Source organism: Siphateles boraxobius, unplaced genomic scaffold (assembly GCF_051911475.1).
Source record: "Siphateles boraxobius isolate OS27281-9 unplaced genomic scaffold, OSU_SipBor_1 35, whole genome shotgun sequence".
Taxonomy (NCBI): Eukaryota; Metazoa; Chordata; class Actinopteri; order Cypriniformes; family Leuciscidae; genus Siphateles; species Siphateles boraxobius.
The window spans coordinates 3,276,399-3,297,056 of record NW_027508975.1 but is presented as its reverse complement, the minus strand read 5'-3'; the positions used below and the strand labels follow the sequence as shown (position 1 = coordinate 3,297,056).

Below are 20,658 nucleotides of genomic sequence, written 5' to 3'. Positions count from 1 at the left end.
TGCATTCACTGCTAAGCTCCTTGTTGTCGTTTCTTGATAATGTAAAGTGTGAGCTTTTTTTTTTTTAACAAGCAAGATTACAAACCGAGATATGCTGTAAACCCTGCTAAAACATAATGTGAAAAAGTATAATTTAATACATAGCTCACTTTCGCTTGACTGTGTATTGCATCATTTAATAAACTTAATTTCCTCTGACTGATGCGTCTTAATGTTTTATAGGCCAGATTTTATGATTTTGGACATGCTAGCCTCTGCTGAAGTCTGGATCTCTGCTGCTTTTGCCAGGTTTTTTTCCATTCCAGTTTGCTGAGATAATGTTGTACTTAAAAAAAAAAATCCCTCTATGCTTGTTTTTCTAGATCGCCAAACAAACATCTGTAAGTAAACGCAGATTGTGTGGATTCTTGCAAACCCAAAAAACAATGTTGAAAGAGAACTTTCTTTTTCTTCTCAGACTACACTACACAACAAACATTTATATTGTACAGTTTAGCTCAAATAAGGAAGGCTTTTTAACGACAATCCTTGTATATCTGTGAAAAATTAGTCATGGCGTTTATGAGTGTCTGAGAGTGTCAACTTTAAACTTTCTATTAACTTAAACAATGAAAAGGAAAAAAAACATGTTCACAGACAGGGAAGTCCTTAGTTTACAATGGCCCTGTTTCAAAACCAAGTGGATACCTACAAAGTGCATATAGAGGCCATGTTATTTCGCTCGCAAATGTCCAAAAATGCTGTCTAGATAGGCAGCACACTAGGTATTGAGCTACGGCCACTCTTTCAGCTGATCAAAACTTTGGAACTGCAAGAACATCTTTAAGACGTTCAGCCTGTCTTTCCATTTCACTTTGTATATTGACGCTTATGGTTTTAGTTTAATATTATGTTTGTAAAAATAAAAGGGCTCCTTTAGTTCGCGTAACTAACTTTAGTCAAATGAGTTGTGAGCAGCGCTGAGTTGAGCTGTGAAGAGCGAGTCAGATTTTCCAATAGCTCATTTATGAGAAGCACGCGAGCTCTTTTTCTTCCTGCTGATCTACAACAGTCTCTGAGGTAAGTTTATATTAAATGTTGAATGTTTTTAACATTTCACGGTGTCAAATGCTTTTGCTTTACTTAATTGTTGTAAGCGCAAACGTTTTTTAAAAAAGCGTTTGCGCAACAAAAAAAAAAAGATTTTATAGGTATTTTACTTCAAACAATAACGAAAATGCACGATGGCATTTATACGTTTCATAACCATGTCTTTACGTATGTTATTTTGCGACAGAGTTCGATTAAATGTTTATTCATAAACTAGATTTATTTATTTAGTTCAGAATTTCGTCCGTGTTTTGCTACAATAACACTTGAACAGTAAAAAAAAAAAGATGAATGTAATTATTTGGATTCTAAATACTTTATATCCCAGCTTAACAGCAGTGGCAATATAAGACTAGGCTGATTCCCTCGAAAAGTGTGAATTCTGGGCACAATCAAAGATTAGTTTTAGCATGAAGACCAGCTCAGCAACCTAATGATAATACTTCGACCTCTTCGTCTGACCAACAAGTATGAGTGTTGAGGAAATGTATTTGAGAACGATCATTATTTTGCGATTCTGTAAAATAAGTGGCATTTGGGTGGCTGCAATTGTCATTAAACCTTACACAAAAAGTAAAACATTTCTTGCATTACGTTTCTGGTAAAATCCAAAAGAATAAATATTTAGGGGCGTACACTACATTAGCTACTAATATCAACCTTTTTAGATCTGTATCTGTGCCACTGGCAACTTAATAGGCTACTTAATAGGCTACACTATTTTGTAGATGTCAGCAAAACGACAAAGAATAATGTACTGGTTAATCATTTTACACTTATCTTAAAGATATATTAATAACGTATTAAAGAAAAGCAATAAATTAAAAATACAGCAACTGAAACAAAACATTTGAAGTCCCTCCTGTCTGATATGTAAATGTGGCATTTCTGTTTCTATAAATGTATTTTTAGTGTAAATCGCTGAAAGTCTGTAAATTTTGCCAATAAACCTGATTTGCAATAGGGGGTTGAATTATTTCGATTACAACTGTATGCATCGTGCTTACAAAGTCAGGAATATGGGTTTGATACACTAAGCTCACACTGGTGTAGTTTAACAGAAAAAGGGTTAGTTCACCCAAAATGAAAATTAGCGCATTATTAACTCATCCTCAAGTCATCCTTTGTGTATATGACATTCTTCTTTCAGACGAATACAATCAGAGTTACATTAAAAAATACCCTGGCTCTTCCAAGCTTTATAATGGCAGGGAATGCCTATATATTTTTCCAGTATAATGGCTGCATATTTTTTGTATATTGTCCATCAAAGTGCATCTATCCATGATAAAAGTGCTCCACACAGTTCTGGGGGGTTAATAAAGGCCTTCTGAAGCAAAGTGATGCGTTCGTGTAAGAAAAATATCCATATTTAAAACTTCATCGACTAAAATAACTACCTTCCGGCAGACAGCCTACGCAAGTCAACTTACGCCAAAAGAGTAACACTTGACGATGTATGACGCAGGATGTAGGAGTAGCGTTAGCTTTGACGCCTCTCGCTATTCAAACAAACAGGGCTGGGCAACAAACTCAAGCTCCTCCGATATTTCTCTTTAAAAATTCCTGATTTAGACTTCTAATTCGTGACTGGTGTTTTGTTTTGCTCTATCCTCTGCGCTCCGCGTTCGTCATTACGTTGTGCGTCAAGAGGTTACTCTTTCGCCATCTCCCAGAAGCTAGTTACAAAAAAATATACAGCCATTCCCTGCCATTATAAGGCTTGGAAGAGCCAGGGCATTTTTCAATATAACTCCGATTGTATTCGTCTGAAAGAAGAATGTCATGTACACTTGACTTGAGGGTGAGTAAATCATGGCTAATTTTTGTTTTTGGGTGAACAATCCCTTTAAGGGCAGTTAATAAAAATCGCTTTCTTTTACTGCTGTTTAGTGTCTGTTCAATAGCACCAGTATGCGGTTGCTCCAGGATAGAATGAGATGGACGTGTTTGTCCCGATGCCTTTTCCTGCTGTACTCGGTGGGCAGCGTACTGACCGAGCTTGAGCTGGGTGGCTCGGACCGGGACTGGGAATGGGGTTCTGGATTACACGAGCTCCTGAACAGCTTTCCAGCAGATAGTCCTTTTCTCAGAGAGACGCCCGGCAGACCGGCCAACTGCACTCAGCGCTTCTGGCTGCCTCCGTCCTCCCCTGTGTGCTGGGATGATATAGCGGGACCAGAGGAGTTTGAGAGCTCACGCCTCCTTGTGCTGCAGAACAGGGCGGCACTGGAGGCTGTATCCAGATCTAGTGGTGTCGAGGAAGGGGGGGCGTCCTATGATCAACAGGCCAGGGACGATGTGCAGGGCGTCCAGGCGGACCATCTCTTCGTGACTCAGACTGCCGATACAATGCAGAAGGTGTTCATGGATTTGGATGAGAAGAGGAGGGAGGAGAAAGAGCATTATACCTTCTCAAGGTAATTGAGTTTTGAATGTTTTCATGGTTATTCGTGAGGTTGAAAATATTAAGCAGAATTTTACTGTAAAGTCGTCTTTTCACTATCTCCATCAACGGTAGAAATTCATTTCCGATGGAGCTGTGTGGAGTTTCAACTAGTCTCGCGTAGCCAGACCTTTAGACTGACGGCAGAAGGTCTGGACTCCATTGCAGCTTTCATTGGCCAATCACCTATTTGCCGTCCGACTAACATGTAAAGCAACCAATCACTTAGTTTTTTGTTTCCACGTCATGTTTAAGTGTGCGAAAATATAACGTTGATGTCCCTACAATAACAACCTTTGTACGTATTTTAAAGTGTCTATGCCGTGAACTTTACATACTTCACATACTTTTGAAAATCCAGCGTTTAGTTTATCCTGATAAGAGCTCATTATCACAGTTGTAACACAACGGTTTGCTTTTTCCATAAGGGGGTTTGACATCAAGGCATCTTTCCAGGTGGAGACGCAACGCACACGTCACACGGAAATCCTGTAGAATTCAACCAATCAGATGACGACTTCGAAACTCCAGAAGAGTTTCTGATTTTGGGTGCCATATGCATCAGACGTTCAGCCAAATTGGTGTGACGTCTGAGACTTTTTTTGAAGCGTATGCAGACTTTTTGGATCCGATTTGAGTGCATTGAAATATTTCTGCAGATAGACTGCATGCAAACGCCCAACCGGATGTGATTCTAATTAAAACTGAGCACAAAGTGAAAATTAACCATATTTTTGGACTAAAATATTAAACTTTAAAAACTGTTTCCACAAAATGGGGAGTTATGAGTATTTCAAATATATCGGCAGTCATTTGTTTTGTGTGGATGTATTTATACATTAATTATTCACTTATTTTACCATGGCGAATAATAGAGTAGCAGCTGCTTCACAATTTGAAAGTTCCATGCCAGTAGTTTCCGGGGGAAAAACTCCATTCATTTTTCCCATAAAGTTTTTTTTAAGAAGTCTTTGTTAAAGAGTTATAAGCCATGAACCAACCAACCAGCTATGAGCTTTGAACACTACAAACTTTGATTTGAATTTTAAAAAAGTAATAATTTTATTTAGCACATTGTAAAAATGATGGAAACAAATTGATCATAATTATTGCATAAATATTAATTAGTACCATTAAAATCCCATGAAAACAAAATATTAAATAAAAGGTAACACTTAACTGTCTCATTCGTTAACATAAGTTAATGTGTTAACTGTACATGTATCAACATTGAGCAATACATTTGCTACAGTATTTATTTGTTAGTTAGCTAATAAAAATCCTGCTGTCCATTGTTTGTTTAGGTTAGTTTACAGTGCAAATACAACTTTTGATTTTAATAACATATTACTAAATGTCGAAAGTATTGTTCATTGTTAGTTCATGTTAAAGTATTAACTAATGAAACCTTATTGTAAAGTGTTACCAAATAAAAGTATATTACTTTGATCTTACTGAAAGAAAAAAAAAATGTTAAATTTGAGGTGTTCGGACACATTTGACCAGGACTACGAGTTTGACCCCTTAATGAGGACACAACATTTTTTTTGTTTAATGCAAAATATGCATATATATATATATATACACACACACACAAGCATTAAGTAGTTTGAGAGTGTTGGGAGATTGGCTTGATTACACCAGTTGCGATTTTTGGATTTGGGGAGATTACTTTGCAGAATCATGGGTAATGTAGTTTTGCAACAAAGAATTCCACTGTTTAAATATAATATAAAAAGTTGTATAACAACAATACAGGCTGATGGCTTCAACAAAAGCATATACCATCACTTAACAAACTTGCAGCCAATACAGGTCATTATCATTAAAAATCAATTGCTCTATGGAGATAACTTAATAAAAAAAAAAGTCCTTACTTCTGCAACCCGATTGTTGCACTCTATGTTGGAGATAGTGGAAAGACTGTATATGATTACATAATGTCAACACAGGTTGTTTTCTCCTATATCAAATAAATTCAAAAATGTTATAACACATGAAACAAGTTTCTCTCTCTCTCTCTCATAGTATGAAGGAGCAAATGGAAATCACGAAAGACTCCATTGCAAACAGGGAGCAAGTAGCAGCACTTCTGGAGAAACACCTCGCCAATCTGGAGAGGTCTTTGAACACTATGCAACTGCGACTGGCCAAACTACTACCCTAGTAATTTAATTTGAGCAACACAAGCCCATGTTAAACAGACATGTGAAAAAACAATAATGCATGTTTTATTACATTTAATCACACAAACAAAAAAAGACATATATGACCATATACTGCATGCTAATATTATCATGTACTTCCCCCCCACCCTCGTTCTTCCACTCTATTTAGTTAGTGAGTTACTAGGTACTAGAAATAAAATCTATTTTTATACCCCCAGACTAAACACTGTTCCATAATAAATTGTAAGGTACAATTTTGTCTAAAATAGCCTGTGATCAAGAAAAATGTCACTAACACAACGGTTCATTTGATTTTGCATGACTGATTGCCATATTAAAAATAGGATGAACACATAATCAGCAAATGCATTTATTCAAATACAAAATCAAACTGTTCAAGCATTTAAAAACTATACAGTGCACTAAATACATCTTCAGCTGCAGTCCAGACTTAAGTATGAATCCAATGTGTTTTTATCTTCAGCGGTGAAGTGGTTAAAATGTTAAAGCAACAGTGGTCATCCAATATACCTCTAAAATACCTCTCTAAACCCTGAGAAATATAATTTTATTTAGAAGACGCATACATAAGCAAAGTCTAATTTCACAATGAATGGATTGGACTGTATAGATGTTTGGATTGTTGCAGCTGAATAAAAAAACAAATCTTCAAAAAACATACAAATCAAGGTGTCAAGTAGCAATAAAACACCAATGCATTACACAGCTCCACATATACTGGTTTCCTGTGCTTCCTGTTGTGAATCAGAAGTGGCTATTGAACATTTTAAACAGCATAGTGTAACTGGGTGCTAAAACATACAGACTACAGTAAGTAAAACATGTATGTTACCTCTCTAAAACAACTCTTTGGGTGAAATGTCCTTATTTGTAAGACAACGTCCTATGACTTTATCCACTGTTCTAGTAAGGGAGTGTCAGAACCAGTTCACAGTGATTTCCTCCGATTTGCCATTCATCACTACAGGTCGTCATCATCTTTGTCCATTTCTTCCAGTGACTTCAGATAATCTCTAGCCAAGATTTTCTTAGGAAGGATATCTAAAAATAGAAGAGACAAAACTGTTTACACACCACTTCATGTGGTTTGAATTGTGTTTGTCATCATTACAGAAGACCGGGACTCACCAGTTAAAAACTGAAATGTTTCCGACTCCTCTGCTGCCCTGGCCAGATCACTGTATGACAGTGTGTTTGTCCCTTTACCGGAACCGTTTTTATATGAGGACAGAGCCAAGTGCTGGACGAAAAGCTCCTATGAGGAAAGTATGAAGGGGTCACACAGTAATATAAACATCAGTCAATGGTATAACAGTCGTTTGCTAGTACTCTTACTAAACTAAAAGTTAACGTAACCTGTGTCGCAAATGTTCATAGCGACAAAAAACAAAACAGCTTTTCAACTGAATAAGGCAGTTAGCCTGCCAACTGACCAATGATTAATAACACACCAAATTACCGTTGCTTTTGTTGTCAAGAAAAGAGCGTCCTGGTTAATACAGGACACATCGGGAGAACTTTTCATGATTAATCGCACCCTCGACATAGGCAGAGATATATTTTTACTATTTGTAGCTTGCTCAACTTTTTCCTCCATGTTTCTATCAGACATGTTTCTGTTAGCAGCCGCTGTGTTTTAAGCTTAACGGAAGTAAATCAATCTGCAGGCTTTCAACGAGACCTCACTGGATGACGTTTACATGGGAACTGTAGTTTTAAGACAAATCGTTTGTAGTCCTTTGAGAATCTTTTCAGAAGATAAGAAAAGAGAAACGAATAAGTGTAAGCTGATTTTTAATGTATGTATTAGATATGCAAAGCGACCATATGTTTCTATCATTATTATCTTTAATTTATTAGTAAAAGTGCTATGTTAAATTATCTAAAATATTGGTTTTCAAACTTGTTGACACCATGGCCCCACACATTTTTTCTCTCCCGTAATAATTATAATGCAGCTAAGAACGTCAGTTTATTAATATAATATAATATATATATATATATATATATATATATATATATATATATATATATACACACACTTTTTTTAATGTTGATGGGACGAATTAAAATGGCAAATATAACGTCATTTTTAAAACATTTTAAATGTAACATAACATAATTTATTAACTTTTTGTTAAATGATTTAAAAGTATTTAAGTACAAGTATTTTAATGTTTACTTTAATTAGGAAGCTTTTTTTAATGCGACAGAAAGTCTGGCAACAAAACTGTCCGCATGGTAGTCGTTAAATTTGTATAAACTACGTTTCCCGAAATACCAGAGTTGTTTTTTCCCTCCTCGACAGTAGTTGGGCGTGTGCACTTCACAGATAACGAATGAGCTTGGCAACGATGTTTACTATAGCGTTCAGGACTGCGTTACCCACAATGCACTGCGCACCGTTGTCAAAAGTCTTGCTTTCTTGGGTCACTTGTCGAACTCTGGCCAGCTAACTTTATCTTATTTGACGAAATAATGCATCTGTCAGGCGCTATGCTTGGGGAAATGGGACACGGACAGGGGCCCGGAGCCGGACCAGCGCCTGGGACCTGCAATCCGCGGAAATTCAGCGAGAAAATCGCGCTTCACAATCAGCGACAGGCTGAAGACACAGCCGCTTTCCGAGAGGTTATGATGGACATTACTTCTATCAGGGTGAGTCTACTCGATACAGGACATGTCAGGCGTGTTTACGACACTTGTCATATATTTGACCTGGGCTCCGTTATAATGTTATTGCGGCTGTTTAAACTCAGTTTTATTGATTCCTAACAGCTTTAGGTACTGCTAACGTTACTGGGGTTTCTTAGGAAGTGCGATGTCAGAAACAAGAAAACAAAAAGGAAGTAAAAAATTACTTATAGTAAACAGTTAGGCTATGTTTGGGGCTTGTTCTCTTTGTAGTACATATTAACCCGTTTATTCCCATTTTGACTTCTGCTTGCCTTTTGTATATTAATTAAGTCATATATAACACATTTTCTAAAATAAATTAATATTTCAAACTAATGATAAGTCTGTATTTTTTACCTGGTCACGATTTTAACTGAATGGAAACTAGTCAAAAACTACTGGTTGGACTATGAGATACATTATAAAGTTTCAAACAATGAAGTAACATAATTACATAAGGAAAAATAAATTGTTGTCCACAAATAAATGCATATTTCGTTGTACTTTTACTTGTTTTAATGTAACAATACGTCTATATTGTAAACCAATCAGCTAAAAATCGGGCTCTGTGTTTACATCTGTGATCATGACTTACACGAAACCGCAATATTCATAATAAATAAATAAATAACATTAGACCCTTGAAATATTGCATGTACCAAATATGGTAGTTGTAGCTATATGCCGATGTTTTATCAAGTTAAAGCAGTGTTAAACAGTTCTGGTCATGTAACTATTTACAGCAGATGTATTCTACACGGTATTAGACCTTTTAAAATCAAAAGTAAATTGTAGTAAGATTTTTTTGGATTAAATGGCTTACCATCTGTATATGGACTTGTGATTCAGCAGGTTCACAACGTGGATTATGTCAATGCACATAAATAGCACTTTGTCAGTCACTCATCTAGGGTCTGTTTCACATCAGTGTTGCAGACTGAGGCAAAGGGATCTGTAAATCCCAGGTACAGTGTCTGTTTTAAATTATGATGTAACTGGTGTTTGTTCCCCTGAGGGTAAAGCAGTCTGTGGAGGGAAAGAGAGATTTGTGTTGTGCTTCTGTCTGTGACCAGTGGTCATCTATTCATTCCCTCCTCAGGTTCAGGCTGAGAGAGTTCGGCAAACCAGTGACTCGGTCCCGTACTATGGAGGATCGCTGCCAAATGTCAATCAGATGTCAAGATGCTCCACGGAGAGCCAGGTGAGGGATTTTTATTGTCCTCCATTATTATCCTCCCCTCCTTATAAATAAAGGAGAAACAGGCAGAAATTATGTTTCTTTTTCAATGTCAGGCCTTTTTCTTTGAATGAATTGCATTTGATTTGCCTTTCTGCTATTTACAGTACCCGAGTTATCTCACACAGCAACTCCTGGAGGCAGATGAAGAGTACAGAGACGTCCAGCCTAGTCCTCTTGGCAGGCCGCACAAGAGACATGTATCCACACTTTTACAATGGCTGATAAGGTCACACTTAATTTCGATGGTCCACTTTAGACATTCTAGTAACTTTGCAACTACATGTCAACTAGCTCTCATTAGAATATTAGTAGACTGTTAGGATTAGGTGTTAGGTTTTGGGTAAGTAGACATGTAGTTGCAAAGTTACTTATAGTTAGTAGAATGTCTAAAGTGGATCATCAAAATAAAGTGTTACCGCTGATAATCTTATGTTAATAGTAATATGAAAGGAATATTGCAACAACTCTAATCTTAAAAATTGTGTTGTTTTAGTTTTGTATTGTACTGATAAATATGTGCACAGACAATGGTTGCATACAGAGAACAGTTATGTTTAATATTGGTCATTTTCACCACCACCGGAAAAGCCATGTAAATTGTTATAGTGAATATATATTTTTTTCTATGTTATTCTTTTAACTGCATTAAGTGCTACACTATGCTACACACACAGTATTACACTTAAGTACACTACCATTCAAAACATTCTTTAAGATTTTTATAGAAATTAATACTTTCATTTAGCAAGGATGCATTAAATTCATCAAAAGTAACAGTATAGATATTTCTAATGTTACAAAGAAATTCTGTCTTCAAATAAACGCTGTTCTTTTAAACCTTTTTATTCATCAAAGAATCCTGAAGAAAATGTTTTGCCGTTTCCACAAAAATATTAAGCAGCTCTTTCGGCATTGATGATAATAGTGAAAATGCATCCTTGCTGAAGAAAAGTATTAAGTTCTTTAAAAAAGAAGAAAAATCTCACCCTGAACTTTTGAATGGTAGTGTATCACAGTTTCCATAAAAATAATAAGCAGCAAAAATAAAATGAAATATTTCCTGAGCATCAAATCAGCATATTAGAATGATTTCTTTAGGAGCATGTGACACTGAAGACTGGAGCAATGATGCTGAAAATTCAGCTATAATAGAAAACTAGTTATTTTATATTGTAACATATTTTATAATATTACTGTTTTTACTGTATTTTAGCATACTGTTAGAGAAAAAACCTTACCGACCCCAAACCTAGTGTATAATCTGTAAATTATTTTTTGAAATACTAATCATAAACAATTGCAGAATTTATGGAACATTGTAGGTTGCAAGGTCTGAGAAGAGCCAAAATTCAGTATTTTTAAACCTTAACTTCATTTCACAGTTTGAAAGCGCTCCCTATCTCTCTTCCCACCTCTCTCCTCCCCGAGGTCCTAACTGGAGAAGGTAAGCTTATAGAAGAAATGTGCTGAAGTCTACCACAATCATGACACTATCTTTAGGTTCACAATCATGGGGTTTGAGCTCCCTGAATTTTTTTAGTGCCAGTGTTTTGATTAGTACTTTTAAGTACTTTTGCTTGTGTCCAAGCAGAAACTGGTCCAGTTGTTCTGCCACTGAGAAGAGCCAGATGGTCCGTCTTCCTCTGACAGCTCTAAATAGGTAAAAAGAAGTCGGAAGAAGACTGCTGATCCAAGATCAGCTCTTGCGCGTGTACAATAATGGTATTAGTTACGCCCACTGATCTCTCTAATTGGGGATGAACTTGCTTTAACTCTGGAAGACTTAGAAAATGTTATCGACTCCCACATCACCCTGCTTACACCCATCACTCTCTAATCCTATTTATCCTCTCAGAACCAACTCTGACTCAGCGCTCCACACCAGTGTGCGAAACACCCAATTACATGGCCATCCCAAATCTGCCCAAACCCTGAACCCTCAAACCAGACACCATGGTGAGTTTAACAGTTGCTTTATCTTGTAAGATACACTTCCGCTCCAATTTTTGGGGTCTGTGAGATTTTTGTGTGTGTGTGTGAACACTTTAATTCAGCAAGGACACATTAAATTGATCAAAAGAGACGGGAATGAATTAAAATAGCAAACTATTAATTTTAATTGTAATAATATTGCACAATATCATTGTTTTTACTGTTTTTTTTTTTATCAAATCAATATAGCTTTGTTGAGACTTTAAAAAAACATAAAAAACGGTAGTACAGGCTAACATGTAATGTGCTATATAATCAGTCAGTAAACTTCACTTTAGATGAGACTGTTGCAGATATGAACATGACATGAAAATATTATTTATATAATATTATAAGTATTTTGTCTTAAATTACTTGCTTATTTTGAATGAAACTTATTCTTTAAGGATTTGCGCATCCTGCACCACTAATTGAAGAAAATATTCAAGAGGAGACACAATCTCCCAAACTAAAGAAGGTAGGTATTCTGCCTCATTGGTAAATTGTTCTTAAAGTGCTCCTATTATGCTTTTTATGCGAATGTTACATTTCATGCTATGTGTAATAAAGCTGTTTATGAATGTAAAAGGTTATAAAGATCATAATGAAAAACTAAAGTCATTGTCCCCTTAAAGAAATAATCGATTCTGAACTGCTGAAATGAGTCATCAGTAATTCCAGTCTCACTATTTTATACCGACGTAACAATCTAACAAATCTGCATAATGCCAACCTATGGTCTTCATTGGCTGCCCGTGAACAACATCTACTTTGACCCTCAAACACTGTAGTTATAGCTGAGGCCTGGAAGATTTTGGATCGTGTTGTCATTATCAACATGTCGAGAGGAAACTGTTTTCAGTGCTGCGAATCCACTTTGATGCACATCACCAGCTCGAATTGATACCATAAAACTGATGCCATCATTACTGTTCATATCACTGTGTATCAAGAACCGAGGAAGCATCCAGAGCTGAAATTCAGATATGGTAACAGGCGTTTGACACACACTGTGATCAATAGACCAATCACAACGACTGGGCCGTCTGAACAATCAGAGCAGAGTATGCTCTAGGAAAGAAGGGGTTCAATGAGAGTGAATATTTGTATGAATAGTTTTCAGACTCTTTGAGAAATTAGGTGATGAGCAATGTTTTTTGACATTTGATGCATGTATAGCCGAGGCAAAATCAGGAACCTTTAAAACAGCATAATTTTGGTCACTTTAAGCACTTTATTTGATAAACCAAATGCTCATTATCTCCATTGCATCTTCTTTTGTAGTTTCCCTCAATGTCATCATCAGAATGCGAAATGCCTGTTATTCAGTAAGTTCCTTTCAGTCTTCGTAATTAAGCTATCGCAGTTTTTCTTCTATAAACACTGTATAAACAATGTTTGCTGTCTCTCCAGCAACTTCCCATTGCCTGATCAGCAGGTGTCTTCCCTCCCTGTCCCATCGGCCCTCAGTACGTGTGGCTCTCTTCCAGACCTCTCCAGCCTGCACCTGCCTTCTCCTCTTCCTGCAGGCCAGGATGCTGAGCACCACAGCGGTGCCGATCACCTGAACAACACCTACATGCACCCTGGCTTTATGGCCGACTTTAACTTGCCAGGTATGATTTGCATTCGAATTTCGAATTGCATTGCTTATTCATGCCACATTATGATCATTTTTCAATGGATTAACTACAATGCAAACATGATGCAAATGAATGACACAATTTTGTCTTTTTAGGTCTGTCCTCATCTCTTCAGGCATCTTTAAGTAACCCTTTGCTCCAGTCTTCACACAGCAATCCCAACATCCAGACCTGTCTCAGCAGCCACTCCCTACCCAGCTCCCTGAGCTCCGCTTCCTTGCGCCTGTCCCTTAGCAATTCTTCCCTGCATTCATCGCTCAGCAACCAGTCCCTGCAGTCCTCCCTCAGTAGCTCTTCTCTGAGTAACCAGTCCATCCAGTCGTCTGCCAGCCGCTGCAGTCACAGCAGTGGAATTGGCGGATCTCCCTCTTGCTCCTCTTCCTCTCTCTCTGGTTCTCCACGTGTAACTGGCCTCGCCCATGCCACCACATCACGGAAGAGGGCCCAGCTCAGCCCACTCATTGTGCCCAGTGGTGGAGAGTCCCGCTGGCAGCATCCAAAGCAGTTTTCACCCACAGCGTCTCCAACAATGTCTTCTATATCACAGGCAAGATATGAAGATTGTTGATAATCGTACTTGCTCACAGACTGTCTGTGGGTCCTTAAAATTATTTAAATAGTACTATAGTATTTTTAAATATATTGAATTACCTTTAATTTTTACATTTTCTTTCATCCATCCATCCATCTATCCATTCATCCATCTATATAATTTAATTATGACAACTCTTGAAATAGTTTTAGCATGTTATTGAATATGGCAGTGTTAATGTATTTGGTCTTGGTTGACTAGATCTGCTATAGATCTGAAATTTCAGAAATATCAGCACTGGCACGTCTCTCTGCACACTAGACATGCTGTTAGTCAGACCAGACTATTTAAGTGTTGAGCAAGCAATCTCATTGGCTGCAGGATCAGCAGAGGCCAATCAGCTTATGCAATGCGTTAATGATGTGATTGCTTGAGATTGCATGTAAAGGATCTCTCAGCCTGCGCCCTCTAGAGTTTCATGACTGAACTAAATATATATATATATATATATATATATATATATATATATATATACAGTATATACATGCCAGCAGCCATATCACCCTGTAGCCCAAGACTGGTCGCCCACTGAAGCTAAGCAGGGCTGAGTAGGTTTCTGCTGGAAGAGGTGTTAGTGAGGCCAGCAGGAGGTGCTCACCCTGTGGTCTGTGTGGGTCCTAACGCACCAGTGTAGTGATGGGGACACTATACTGTAACAAGCACCATCCTTCGGATGAGACATTAAACCGAAGTCCTGACTCTCTGTGGTCATAAAAAATCCCAGGATGTCCTTCGAAAGAGTAGGGGTGTAATCCCGGCATCCTGGCCAAATTTGCCCATTGGCCTCTGTACATCATGGCCTCCTAATCATCCCTATATAGACTCATTGGCTCCATCGCTCTGTCTCCTCCACCAGTAAGCTGGTGTGTGATGGGCGTTCTGGCACAATATGGCTGGCGTTGCATCATCCAGGTGATGCTGCACATGAGATTCCCCCCTTCTATGTAAAGCGCTTTGAGTGCAGAGAAAAGCGCTATATAAATGTGAAGAATTACAGTTACATTACATTATATATATATTATACATATGTAACTATAATAATGTCATGAATAAGAAAAACTTGCTTTATTTTGATCAAGTACTCATAGTGTTTTTATTTAGTTTATTTTATTTAGTAATTAAATACCATAACCATGCAGACATACTCTGGATCACCTAGAAGTTTCAGAACAAAGCAACTTGCATCTTCCTGGTCATAATTTCTTATTTTATTATTTATGATGTTCTCATTATTTATTTTACTATTTATTATTTTCTTTATAATAATATATTATTATTTATAATATTTTGTATGAATGTTTCTCACAGGGTGCTCCTCTTCTCAACCCCAACAAAGTTCTGAAGGAGACAAAGCCACCGGCATATCCCTGCAGTCAGCATCTCCGATCCGCTCCTCCGCTGTCCCATCAGCCAATGCGGCAGTATTTCCAGCCAGAGGCACAGGATCAGTCTATCCCAGAGATGGAACAGTGGATTCAAAATGACCACCAGCCACAACATCAACAAACACACAATCAGACGCAACAACATCACACTCACAAACACGGTCGGCACCAGCAGCATCATTCACAGCTGCATGCTAAATATCAACAGCAGTTACAGTATCATTCCCAGACTCACCAACCACAAGTATTGCAGCAAGCGATTTCCCAGCAGCAGCAGCAGCAACATCATCATCATCATCATCAGCTCTACACACAGTTCCAGCATCATCAGATGTCTGGGGAGCAGTGGCATTTGCCTTGCCAACAGGGCCAATATCAAGGTCAACATATACATCAATCTGCAACTTTCCCTTCTCCGGTTCAGGAGAAAAACTGGAATCACATGACAGGCACACATGACTTGCAACACATGCAGGTGAAACGTAGACACTGTATGCAGATGCCGGAGGAAGCAAAACCCCAATCTAAAGTCGCGGTCCGCGAGACTCAAGGAGAGGGATTGAAAGCCACTCATTGTAAGGAAAGTGAAGTAGACGGAGCGAATCAAAGTTTGCAGGATAAAGGTTTTGAACTGAACAAGGTGAGCCCTGTTTGCATTAGAGTGTATGAACCAGACTTAATGAAGATGATGAAAAACACCTTTTTTGTTTCAGGAATCATATGTCGGCTTGCATCTTACCCCTAGCCAAGCAAAGGCCCTTTCTCAGCAGGTACATTGCTTATTTCATTAATCATCAGCTTAGGTTGCACACGTATACACTGTCTTGGCCATATGGTGTGTGGCTGAGCTGCATTTACCACTGATTTTGAAGATTTCTCTCCCCACTCAGCTTGGAGCGCTTCAGAAGGATCCTCTAGGTGGCAGTAGCGGGTCAGATCTCAACTGTGAAGCTTCAGAAAGCAACGAACAGCCAACACAGCAGAACCAAAGCTGCAGTGCTGGAGACACACACAATGTTTTCAACATCAACTCATCTGGTAAGATTAAAATATGAGCTGCCAGTTTAATCCTGTAAAGGCTGGAGTATTAAATTATAGTCAGAAAAATCTCATTTTTGAAATGGTTTATTGTAGCTTATTTACATGAGTTTTATATTTGATGCATCAGGCTTTTGTAGCTCGTGTAGTATGATATAGGAGGATATGGAGCACACACTGGAGGAGAAAAAAGTGGCCCAAACTGAGAACAAAAATGCATTGTGAAATATTATTACAAATTAAAATAAGTCATTCACTTATTTCTCTCACCAATTAATTCTCCACCTTTTTCAGACCCGTCATCCTGGCTGGACCAGGACATATCAGGACTGCCGGACTCCATCCTGGAATTTGATCTAGAAACATTTGGCCTGGACAGTAACTTAGGTTGGCCATGAATGTGTCATAAAAGGGCACAAAAACATCCACATTGTGACGCATTTATTTGGACAAGTACCTTTTTAAAGGAATTTTTTTGCCAGTGAACTCGAAATATAGTCCTTCGAGTCAAATAGAATATAAACCATAAATTGGCTTAAAGGTCCTATAAAGGGAACAAACATGAAAATTATGTTTTAATAAATAGTTTTTGCACACAAAGGTCTTAGATAGCAGGTCTATGTGCCTTAATTAAGTTTTAGTTATATTTAATTATCAATAGAAATAGGTTGTTTATGTACAGATACATGTGGTGATGTCATGTATGAGTTGATTAGGACATGTACATTTTCACGTACTGCATAGAATTGCCCGTATAATATGGAAATATAAGAAAATATTTTTGGCTAGTTTAGGGCCAACTTCTTTAACTAACCATATTGTCATGATGGTTAAAATTAAGATAGTAAACATTTTTAAACTTATACTCTGTCTAACTCCGACTTGGCTTAAAGATTTGATCATATCCATTTGTTTTTTCATGTTATAGTCTTTATGTTGCAGTGTTTTCTCTGGGTGGTCATTTTTGTGACTTTTTGTGATTCACTGTTGACACCTGCGTTTGAATTTTCATATTATCATTTAGTTGCCGTTTTATCATTCACAATTATATTCATAATGCAGTTTTATTGTATTTTCATATTGATTTTGCTTTATCACTCTCTGGTAGAGGTGATATTGTTATTTTACAGTATTTGTCTTCAATAAGAAATTAAATTTATTGAGATTTTTCTCAATATGCATATGTTTTTTCATAACTGACAGAATTTGGGGTTCGGTTACATGACAACTAAAAACAGAAAAAAATGTCCTTGGCATTTTTTGGAAAGTTTCATGTACAGATGACAACGTTGCCAAAAACGGTCTCGTTCACACATATCCGTAAAAACGACTAAGAAAAGCTGTATTATGCTGCCAGGCCAGTAGGTGGCGATGTTAATTTGTAAAGAAAAATTGACTGAACACGTATTATAAATAATAACCATTTTTACAAATTCGCGGCCAAATTAATGGCCAAAACGCCTACAGATTTTTCTGTTTTTAGTTGAAAACTGTCATGTAAATCGGCCTCTTAATAACATAATTTGAACAGAAACACCATCTGTAAATTCCACAAAGTATTGCAATTAAAAAGTGGACTAATGCATCCAAGTGTATGCTTTCAAATATTGTTACTAAGTGTTGGACTGATTTACCAATTTACCTCAGGTTCACCCTCATAGTAAAGTCAAACATGTCTTTGTGTATGAATATGCAAATTGTACCTAATTAATACTTAGTAAAGCTGTAATAATTATTAACCTCTGTATAAGTGCTAATGCCCATAGGGCCCAAAGGTGATGGATCATCCACATCAACTCTAACTAAAGATTTTTCATATTTTATTTTATTATAATCACTATCTTTTTTTCTATTCTATTATATAAATATTATGTTAATGCGCTGATTTGTGACCAAGGTTTTGGTTTTGTTTTATTATATGTTTATTAATATTTTTAATTTTTGTTAATTTTTAATTTATTTAGTTATGTGTGGTTTTTTATTTTTTTAATTGCTATTTAGGTTTGATTTGTTTTTATTTTAGTTTCAATTTTAATTTTAATAAATTATTTCAGTTTATTGCCAATGCAACATTTCTAATTTTCGCTTAGTTTTTCAACTAATATTTATTTTTATTTACAGAAAAGTTTGTTTTAGTTAATATAAGATAATAACACTGGTTGTGGCACTCGGCTAATAGGACTTTTTACATGTAAATTAAATTGAATCATTTAACAGACCCTTTTATAGTAAGCGACTTACAAATGAGGAGAGTAATAGAAGCAATCAAACCAACAATAGGGCAACAATATGCAATTGTCGTGACTAGTCCCAGTTAATCTAGCACAGTACACATAGCAAGTTTTTGTTTTTTGGATATAGAATGGTAAGAGTTAGTATTAATGGGTCAAGTGTTGACGAAAAAGATGCGTCCTCAGCTGAAGATGGCTAAAGATTCAGCAGCTCGGGTTGAGATAGGCAGGTCATTTCACCTGCTTGGATCTGTCAAGATAAAGGTCTGTGAAAGTGATTTTGTGTCTCTTTTAGATGGCAACACAAGGTGGCGTTCACTTACAGAATGCAAGCTTATGGATGGCACATAAGTCTGAACTAGTGAGTTTAGGTATAGGGGTGCAGAGCCAGTGGTTGTTCTGTAGGCAAACATTGTGCCTTGAATTTGATGAGAGCGGCAATGGCAAGCAGTGCAAGGTTCTAAGGGGAGGTGTGAAGGTGCTCTCTTTGGCTCTTTAAAGTCACTTTTGCTGCAGCATTCTGGATCACTTGCAGAGGTTTGACAGTGCATGCCTGCAAAGAGAGCATCACAATAGTCCAGTCTGGATAGTACAAGCGCTTGGACAAGGAGTTGTGTAGCATGCTCTGATAGAAATGGCCTGATCCTCTTAATGTTGTCAAATCTGCAGAACCCTGGCAGTTCTAGCAGTATGGTCTGAAGTTTAACTGATCATCATTCACAACTCCCAGGTAGTGTCTGTCCTGGATGGAGTTATGGATGACGAACCTAGCTGAATGGAGAAGTTGTGGTGTAGTGTTGGGTTGGCTGGGAGCACAAGCAGTTCTGTCTTTGCACGGTTTAGTTGAAGGTGGTGGTTCTTCATCCAGCAAGAAATGTCTGTCGGGCCGGCTGAGATGCGAGAAGCTATCGCCAGATCATCAGGCTGGAATGAGAGGTAGAGTTGTGCATCATCAGCGTAGCAGTGATTGGAAAAAACATGTTTTGGAATGAAAGGTCCTAGTGACGTCATGTATGGAGAAGAGGAGCGGTCCAAGCACTGAGCCCTGAGGCACCCCATTAGCTAGATGTTGGGTCTTAGACACCTCACCCCTCCAACCTGAGAGGTAAGACTTGAACCATTGGAGTGTGGTTCCTGAGATGCCCTTTTTCTTTAGGATTGACAGGAGGATCTGGTGGTTAAATGTGTCAAAAGCAACAGACAGGTCCAGCAGGATGATGATTCTGATGATTCGGAAGCTGCTCTTGCCAGTCTCAGAGCTTCAATAACTGCGTCTCAGTTGAGTGGCCGCTTTTGAAACCATACTGGTTGTTATCCAGGAGGTTGTTCTGTGCAAGAAAGGTAGAGACTTGGTTAAACTTGACTTGACTAAGTGTTTTAGCAATGAATATTTTTTTTTTTTAAATATTCAATGCCCTTCTCTTTTCCCCACCATTTAATCTCTCTACCTTTATTACTATTATTTTACTAAAATTATTCTTTGAAAAAGTGCTCAGATGCACCATTCTTGCTACAACCTAAGAACTTTCACCTGCTTTACTGCAGATAAAAACTCCCTCTATCCCTTTCCCTCTCTCTTCTTTTTCCACTTGCATCTCCATAAACCTCTTATTATCATCTCACTGTCTTGCACTGTCTCTATTATAGTTGCTGATCCTTCTCAAATCTCCCAGTGACAGAAGCACAGGTCTAAAGTTGCTCTGATATCCTTAATCGTGTAAATGAAGTTGAACCCAGAATGCACTGTTGATCAGATCCTGTATACGACTCAAGATTCCTCTCCTCTCTCGCTCTTTCTCCTTCCCCTGTACATAATAGAGTTAACAACATATAAAAGGCATGGAGAGAGCGTTGAATGAGTCCCTAAGTGTTAGGGTGGATTATCCCTGTGCCTGTATCCATGGTTTACTGGGCAGCCATAGAGCACCTAATGGGATAAGGAGAGAGCGGAACGGTAGGTGAGGCCCGCCTGACTCTCTGATCCCATCTCTTCCACTGGCCTGAGTGAGGACAGCCAATCCTTTAAAGAAAGATGGATATAACCAGATTCACAGAAACACTATTGCTGCTCTTTTTCAGCATTCTTATACAAATTTCGGTGCTTTTATCCCTTCATTGTTGACCAGTAATGTTTCTAGAGTCCTTGGTTCAAGGGTTA

At 37.6% G+C, this 20,658-nt stretch overlaps 3 protein-coding genes across 4 annotated transcripts; 2 read left to right on the top strand and 1 right to left on the bottom strand.

Annotated features, from left to right (window-relative positions):
* The first annotated feature begins 792 nt into the window (after positions 1-792).
* Positions 793-6,060, top strand: LOC143702300 (uncharacterized). The gene is made up of 3 exons (XM_077195988.1): positions 793-1,059; positions 2,983-3,509; positions 5,564-6,060. The coding sequence occupies exons 2-3, from the start codon at positions 3,004-3,006 to the stop codon at positions 5,700-5,702; spliced, it is 645 nt and encodes a 214-aa protein (XP_077052103.1). The 5' UTR covers positions 793-1,059; positions 2,983-3,003; the 3' UTR covers positions 5,703-6,060.
* On the bottom strand, positions 6,058-7,397 carry chrac1 (chromatin accessibility complex subunit 1). Its single transcript, XM_077195990.1, has 3 exons — positions 7,184-7,397; positions 6,853-6,979; positions 6,058-6,765 (listed from the first exon to the last, which is right to left on the bottom strand). Exons 1-3 carry the CDS (start codon positions 7,334-7,336, stop codon positions 6,686-6,688), a joined length of 360 nt encoding a protein of 119 aa, XP_077052105.1. The 5' UTR covers positions 7,337-7,397; the 3' UTR covers positions 6,058-6,685.
* A 636-nt stretch (positions 7,398-8,033) lies between these two features.
* crtc2 (CREB regulated transcription coactivator 2) lies at positions 8,034-17,854 on the top strand. 2 transcript variants are annotated; one of them, XM_077195952.1, is made up of 14 exons: positions 8,034-8,382; positions 9,500-9,601; positions 9,745-9,837; positions 11,023-11,084; positions 11,232-11,300; positions 11,496-11,596; positions 12,019-12,089; positions 12,896-12,939; positions 13,025-13,227; positions 13,350-13,801; positions 15,155-15,871; positions 15,945-16,001; positions 16,122-16,269; positions 16,564-17,854. In XM_077195952.1, the coding sequence occupies exons 1-14, from the start codon at positions 8,203-8,205 to the stop codon at positions 16,665-16,667; spliced, it is 2,403 nt and encodes an 800-aa protein (XP_077052067.1). In that variant the 5' UTR covers positions 8,034-8,202; the 3' UTR covers positions 16,668-17,854. The 2 variants fall into 2 exon arrangements, with proteins under 2 accessions (XP_077052067.1, XP_077052066.1); XM_077195951.1 differs by having other exon boundaries at positions 8,046-8,382; positions 11,229-11,300.
* The last annotated feature ends 2,804 nt before the right edge of the window (positions 17,855-20,658 follow it).

What these genes read in the sequence shown, in the direction of transcription:
- chrac1 (XM_077195990.1), bottom strand. Translation starts at nt 7,336, where the DNA reads ATGTCTGATAGAAACATGGAGGAAAAAGTTGAGCAAGCTACAAATAGT. An exon ending in TCTTGACAACAAAAGCAACG is followed by an intron (nt 6,980 to 7,183) that starts GTAATTTGGTGT and finishes CTTTCCTCATAG; the next exon opens with GAGCTTTTCGTCCAGCACTT. An exon ending in AACATTTCAGTTTTTAACTG is followed by an intron (nt 6,766 to 6,852) that starts GTGAGTCCCGGT and finishes TTCTATTTTTAG; the next exon opens with ATATCCTTCCTAAGAAAATC.
- crtc2 (XM_077195951.1), top strand. Translation starts at nt 8,203, where the DNA reads ATGCATCTGTCAGGCGCTATGCTTGGGGAAATGGGACACGGACAGGGG. An exon ending in CGAGGTCCTAACTGGAGAAG is followed by an intron (nt 11,085 to 11,228) that starts GTAAGCTTATAG and finishes CTTGTGTCCAAG; the next exon opens with CAGAAACTGGTCCAGTTGTT. An exon ending in GGCCGACTTTAACTTGCCAG is followed by an intron (nt 13,228 to 13,349) that starts GTATGATTTGCA and finishes TTGTCTTTTTAG; the next exon opens with GTCTGTCCTCATCTCTTCAG.
- LOC143702300 (XM_077195988.1), top strand. Translation starts at nt 3,004, where the DNA reads ATGCGGTTGCTCCAGGATAGAATGAGATGGACGTGTTTGTCCCGATGC. An exon ending in GAGCATTATACCTTCTCAAG is followed by an intron (nt 3,510 to 5,563) that starts GTAATTGAGTTT and finishes TCTCTCTCATAG; the next exon opens with TATGAAGGAGCAAATGGAAA.